Genomic DNA, 7,286 nt, shown 5'->3' with positions numbered 1-7,286 from the left:
TTAACTGTTGCTGTCATTGTTATGAGTGGATTTCCAATTGAATACTGCATTTTAATGACATAAATTTACAATATTAGTGACAATTTTAGGAAAAATGGCGGCCATTTTGAAACGGCTGGCAACCCCCCCTTACGTATGAAAAAAAAAATGTTGCACATACTTTTTTGATTTATCTATGTCTACTCTACATCATATCCAATTTTTTTTAAAATATAGCAAAAAAAATGCAACCAACCAAAGTTTGCTGGACTATAAGGTTAACGTCGTGCGGCGAAAACTACCTATTATTTGGTCGATTCTAAACTCTACTCTATTAATATGCAAAATATATATGTTGGCCCCGACCCGACCATGTCCCGGGTAGGCCTAATGGTAGGATCGGATTTCGATAAAACTGATATAGGCCTAGACATCTTACCTGCATAAAACTGTATCAATAATTTTTTAGAAATCAGGTTATTAATAGTCAACCGGAATGTGTTCTCACCCATTTGATGTACCCATTAAGCTAGTAAAGAATGAGCATATGAAATGTCCAAACCATCATGTATCCTGCTCTACCAACAAGGGGAATTCCCTGCATAATTGTTGGAAAACCGCCAAAGTATTACCACTACCCGAAGGTCAGAACTTGGCTGACTTTACTTAAATGCACCTCTCTCTTGTACTAATTTGTTTGCGAGTCCTTTTTAATTCACTTGGTAATAGATGAAATCAAGATAAATTATGTTGATTACCAACAATTTGGTAATGCGAGGAACACGTTATCCTTGTTATGTTAAATTTCATTTACAAAAGTATTCATAAACCCAATATTCAAGTTCTAGTCCAAATTTATTCACCGTTTAAATTAAATCCATCAAGATACATATTTAGAAAATGAATAAATGCAAACGGTAATGAATGACCAATAAGAACAAAGCTCGATGAGATGGCCACCATAAAGCCACATTTACGCGACACGACAACGACACATCATCGCGTAGTTTTTATTCTTCAACACTGTGCGCATTTGTATCGTGTCGTTGTCGTGTCGTAATCGTGTCTAGTGTAAATAAGGCTTATGCCCCTTTCCCACATTCACGATTTTTGCTACGACAGAGCACGATTTTTCAATTTTGAAAAATCGCAATGGCGTCGTCGTAAATGTCGTGGTCAAAAATAATTCATCGTATTGCATCGTATTACTGGATCTTGATGTCATCGTGATGGAGCACGATTTTTTGGAATGTTAAAAAAATCGTGCTCAATCGTAGCCGTGAAAAAGATCTTGGTCTACCGCAGCGACATCGTGTGAGTGGTGTAACGTTGTCGTGACTGTGTCTTGTCCATTCGTACTACCAACAACATCTACAACAAGCCAAGACATCGCTGCGGTGCTGAGACGATTAGATACGATGCCACCAGGATACCATCAAGACCGTGGTTTATATCACGTGGCTCTGTGTCAGAAAAGTTTTTCAACACACTGAACAATTCCTTGCTCACTTGGAGGAAGTTTCTGAAGCCTCTTGGGTCTTCTCTATTTAACTCTACTAGTAAGTGTTCATACTGTCTAAAATATGGACGACGTAAGAGCCATGGCTGTACCCATACACTTCGTTTAGGCCTATGCATTCGATGTGACCGACGCTTACTCTTATTAAAACTGTAGCAGCCAACAAATTTTCTTCTTCTATAGCAGCAGCTTGCAAATTGATGGTGTTTGAACAGTGCGCTTTTTTGTCATGTCATGTTTGTTTTTGTGATGTGCGTCTTGTTAAATCGTGCTAACGTCGTGCTTGCGTCTTTGTAAAATCGTAGTGACGTCGAATTAAAATTTTGGTAATTCGTAGTACTCTATATCGTTATAATTCGTAAAAATGTCATCGCACTATCGCATTAGTGCCGTAATACATCTTGACGGCGTCCTAGTAGCGTCTTGATCATGGGCGTCGATCCGTTGTGAAAAGTGGGTGGGGGGGGGAGGGGAAGACGAATTGCAAAATAAGGAAGTCCTGGTTGGGGCAGAAGGCCACCTAGGGCCCCCGGTGGGAAGCTCCGGCGTCTATCGCCTTTTATACGTCGTATGGAATTGATTTTAAGAAAGGCAATAAAATTTTATTTCCACACTACATTTTCAAAATACAGGGGCGGATGCAGTGGCGTAGCCAAAGGGGTGGGGTTGGGGGATTTTGCCCATACTACACTTTAAAAATATAGTGGCGGATCCAGAAATTCGAAATTTTAGAAAGAAAATTTATGATTATGGCACCTCTAGTTGGCCGGAAATGGCACTCTCAGACCATGGAACAGTTAGATTAGTAGGCCTAATTTAACTGTTCCCTGCTCAGACTTAATTAGAATATAATTTTTTTTTTCTCCACTTTTAAATTTTGAGCCCCCTTGAATCTGCCATTGAAATTCTTATCATTATTTTTTTTTCAATTTATCCTGGTAATCGTGCAAACTAACATTCATAAAAATAATGATTTATTATCTACTGAGTTGTGACGTATTCGAACCATGAAAAGCAAATGATAAACCTCGTTCCTTCATGGAAAAACAGTCATTCCAATTCTATAATCAGAGGTTCTCAACTATATCGCAATAGGGGCCAAAATTGTTCGTGGAATACATTTGAAGGCCCAGGAAAAGAGGTGTACTGTGGCGTGTAGACCAATCGGAGCGCCGTACGCCGCAGGTGCGGCAAAACAGAATTAAATCTAGAAAACTAGGTCCAAGCCTAACGGAAACTATTTTTTTTTTACTTGTTCTCGAGGACCGGAGATGACCGCAGGCCGCCAGTTGAGAACCCCTCTTTGCATGTAGGCCTACAGTACTTTTAAAATCGTATACGACGCTGTCTGAGTTGGCCTTATGTCCAGCATTGTCAAAATCACAGTTTAATGTTATATAAGAACATGAATATTTATAAAAATCGAATATTTATTTTAAAAAATTGCTATAACTTTTCATTTTGTTGGTCAATTTTCACGAACCAAATTGTAGTTTTTAGAATGCAAAATTATTAAGGTTAGAAATAGTCTCTTTGAACGGCACATTTAAAATCAATCACGATTTTCCTTTTCTCCTCTTTTTGAATTTCACTTTTGTGCAAGTAGTATTGAGACTACACTATTGTGAGTGGAAATACTGCCGTCTAACTTACGATCAAACAGGACTAAAGAGATTGGATGCACACAAAACATCAGTTAGCATTTTTATTTCACAAACATAAAAAGTGATTTACTTAAATATGTTGAAATAGACAGACCTATCCGTGTCAAAGACTGTATACAATAATTGTTTAATAGATTTAGCCTCTGATAACCGTTGCACCCATGGTTACACTCAGTGGTTACTGAGATGGTTACGAAATGTACAAATAATTGTGTTTATACTTAATATTGGTCTGGAAATACACACCGCACCTGAAACAGCTAGAGCACAAGTGAATACAGAATTCATGACAGGCATTCGTAATTGTTGTTCTTTCCATTCGCTTTGAAAAGTGGGGTTTTAACTATAGAAGATTGGTGAAAAGTTGGGGGGTGGGAGACAATTGATATGATGTCCCCTTACTTTGAAAAATGGGTGGGACGTGTCCCCCCTGTCCCCCACCGATCGACACCCATGGTCTTGATGAAACGTAAAACTTGAACTTTTTGAGTACGAATCACTATACTACGACAGAGCGCGATTTTATAACTTTTTAAAATCGTGCTCCATCGTAGCAAAAATCGTGAATGATAAGGCTACATTTACACTTTTTTTTGCACTTGCTAAACTTAAAAATAAATACTTTCCGAGCCACTGGGGCTCATAGGGCTGGAGCTTATCCCCAGTTTCTGTAGTGTGAAGTGGATGAGAGTTGTACTCCTCCTGGAAGGGACACTAGTCAATCGCAGGTTAGTCCCCAGCAGATTGCTGGACCCATTGATGCTGGGTGGACTGAAACAATGTAGCTAAAGTGCCTTGCCTAACGAAACAAGCGAATCTGCACAGCGGAGACTCGAAACCCCGACCTTACTATTGAAAGTCAGAACCTCAACCGCTGCGCCAAACTGCGCCCACTTTGCACTTGCTATACGACTGATAAAATGAAAAAAAAATTCAGCTCGGTTACTAAGTAATAAATAAGAGACATTTTAGTCAATTTCCTTTCCTGGAATAGTTGGCACAAACCAAAGACGTTAATAGTTTATACGTCAAAATTGTAAAGCTTTGCATCAACATGAACCATGAAATACATCCTATCCTTGAAAATAAAGCAAAGAATTCAGTCTATCCTTGGAAGCTATCAACGTACCGTTCTCTTGCAGTTTAAGCCAGCCAGCACATAACCAACAGATGCTCTGTGATGCTGGCATCTAGTAGAATTTTCTAAAAGGAGCAAATAGGTTATCAGTAATTTCTTTGACAAACGTTATCTGAGGATAATAATCCATAGGCTTACGTTGTGACGTATATAATTATACATAATCAAAATGTGCTGTGGATGCTGGCGTTTAGAATTTTCAAAAAGGAGCAAATAGGTTATCAGTAATTTTGATGATTAAAAAAAAAAAAAAAAAAAAAAAAAAAAATCCAACACATGGTCTCTTTGATTTACAGATGTTATCTGAGGATCTACACATACATTGTGACATAGGCCATACATTTATTTTCCTCGTCCGTAATGTGACGTGCAATGTTGTATGGTTTTGTTCAGTTGAATGAGGAGAGGGGACTACGAAAGTTACAAGTCATTATTAGTAAGGCTTGCAAATTGTTTGATGGAATGGTTTGATGATGTTTGTAAGAACTAAATAATAAATAAGACGATTGCCATCATAAATTATACCAACCACCCACTCTCGGAATACATATAAGATCTGGACGGCGCCTTAGAACCTTAGAACCTCAATGTGTAGAGCCTCAAGATTTTTCAATTCATTTTTTCCTTACTCCGTACGTTAAATTAAAACTCATAGTCGGCTACTTAACATACTCAGTTAAGATATATTCAATAGTTTAAGTAATCTGTTGCTTTGTGCCCACCTCCCCCCTTTTTATGGAAAGTAAAAAATAAAAAGAAGAACAAGAAGAAGAAAAATAAATAAAGAAAGAAAAAGAAATAATTGATTACCCAAAACGCCTCAGAGGTTATTTTCGGGCGCCCCGTTGTGGGCCTCTAAAAAACACAAATCTCCCTAGGGTAGTGTTGGGTCGATCGGCTCACTTTAATTCGGACCCCTTTTCGGACATCTCTGGATCCGCCCCTGGATTCTGATAATTATATACATAATCAACAGGTGCTCTAGTGATGCTAGTGTTTAGAATTTTCATAAGAGCAAATAGATTATCAGTTAATAAAAAACACGCCTTCTCTGATTTACGGACGCATGGCTGCACAAACGATCATCATTTTTGAATGAAAGCTGTAGTTGTACTTATGTAATACAAAATAATCTTTATTAAATTAAAAGAAATGTATTCAGTTATTTGCAGACAAGGGGCGGATCTGGCCCGGTAAGAAAGAGGGTGGGGGGGGGGGGGTGAATGTGTGAACTGAGTCTTAGGAAAGTGCCCCTGGTAGGGGTGCAAGGGGAGATCCTCCCATAAACAAAGCGTCTTCATTAATTTGATTTTTAATATTTACCATGGTAATTTTCTGATACATTTTACACAAAAAAGTAGAGGGGCGTACATCCCCTCTACATTCATTAAAAATATATTAGTTTCTAACGACCCGCCGACAAGACACAGACGATTTATAAACGAAATTCAACTCTTTTTATTAGGTCATGAGTAGCCTATTGCTAATAATGTAGGAGAAGTCATTCTGTGAGCAACGCTTATGAATGGCTTGGCTATAATTTTGCACAGCAGGCCTATTACATCATGTTTACACAGGAAAACTAAAGGAAAGTACCTTTAAATGTTATTGTATGTTCATATTTAAAAAGCTTTGTTTCCGGGTGAGAAATCATGAATGAATTCCTTCAAATAAATCTGTATTATACAACATTATTTGAAGATACAAATTAAAAGAATTAAAAAAAAAAAAAAAACCTTTCTTAGTTACTTAAAATATTATACTACAAGAATTGCAAAAGGGTGATATTTATGATAGCCAAGGAAAGTCGTTCAAACCATTATACATAATGGCGTTTTTTTACATGTAATATTGAGAAAGCATGATTTTATACCAACACCATTATCAGCAATCCTGCAAAGTCGTTAAGCTTTTCCAAATAATCGCAGGGGCAGTGTCGACATCAATTTTGTAACGGTGTTATTAGCGTTCCTATTATCACCACCACTACCAACCACCACCACCATAACCCTGACTATCATCATGTAAAGCATTCATCCTCAACATAATGTGGGGCCATCCCTGTATCTTTTTCGTTTCTGTGTTCTACTCCCTGGCAATATCGCTCTTTTAGCAACACCACCAAGAGTCTGGCATACTTTAAACGTGATTTCATCGCTATAAATTATTATGTTCGTAACTCTAGAAATACATGCTATAATTAATCTCCATAATGATGAATAACAGAACCACTGGAAAATGTGACAGGCGCCGCGTTCGTTCGATCGATCAAGCGGCCTTACTGCTGTACCATGTGCTGCCCAAGGAGTTAACGAAGCTTACAACTTACAATGTGTCCCGTATTCAGCTCATGGTACAATATGAAGGACCTGTGTAAGTTTGATGGGGGCCTATTGATACCCGACCAATTCGGAAAGTATACATACCTGGCCGTCTACTGGATGTTAGACATACACAGTTAACAATAGACCTCACTTCGAGAAGTGTGCTGAACAGTATAAAAGATCTTCTAACTGTAGCGTGGAATTCACGTAAGAAAACTGGCATCCGGGTGATACAATGGTTTCCTATAGTTTGGACTGGATTGTGTCGACTTACAATATTATATTATGCACCTTTGTATTACCATTCTGCTGTTTTATTTGTTTAGTGTTAGAATCATCCAGGCGCTTTAAAGAACTAGCATTTACGGATTAGTTGCTGTGAACCCCAGGTGAGGGTCACGTTGAGTTAGCATGATACATAAATAAAAAATACACTTTGTGCCCATATTTAGAAATGGGGGTACTAACGGATTGATCTAAACATGAATGCATTCATCTATTGATATCGGTTAATACAATGATGGTGAATATGGTGAATAATCTATTTCGAAACTTTATGAATAAATGGTGTCGGAAATCAGGGTTTGGAGACTTCCCCTAAAGAATATATTAGCCAGTTATTTCATCATGCGCAGTGGGTTAAGTCGCGCAGAAACATTGAA

General features: G+C 38.0%; 1 protein-coding gene across 1 annotated transcript in view; it reads right to left on the bottom strand.

The window, feature by feature from the left end:
• Positions 1-6,972, bottom strand: part of LOC117118425 — an 11,672-nt gene extending 4,700 nt beyond the window's left edge. Inside the window, exons 1-2 of the mRNA XM_033263016.1 lie at positions 6,727-6,972; positions 4,292-4,365 (exon numbers count right to left, since the gene is read on the bottom strand). Coding sequence (XP_033118907.1) covers positions 4,292-4,365; positions 6,727-6,847 — 195 coding nt within the window. The 5' untranslated portion in view covers positions 6,848-6,972. The remainder of the gene's footprint in view (positions 1-4,291; positions 4,366-6,726) is intronic.
• Positions 6,973-7,286: the final 314 nt, after the last annotated feature.

The sequence above is a fragment of the Anneissia japonica genome, unplaced genomic scaffold (assembly GCF_011630105.1).
Source record: "Anneissia japonica isolate Jap-2015-1 unplaced genomic scaffold, ASM1163010v1 scaffold695_len1296351_cov181, whole genome shotgun sequence".
Taxonomy (NCBI): Eukaryota; Metazoa; Echinodermata; class Crinoidea; order Comatulida; family Comatulidae; genus Anneissia; species Anneissia japonica.
This window is presented reverse-complemented; position numbering and strand designations above follow the sequence as displayed.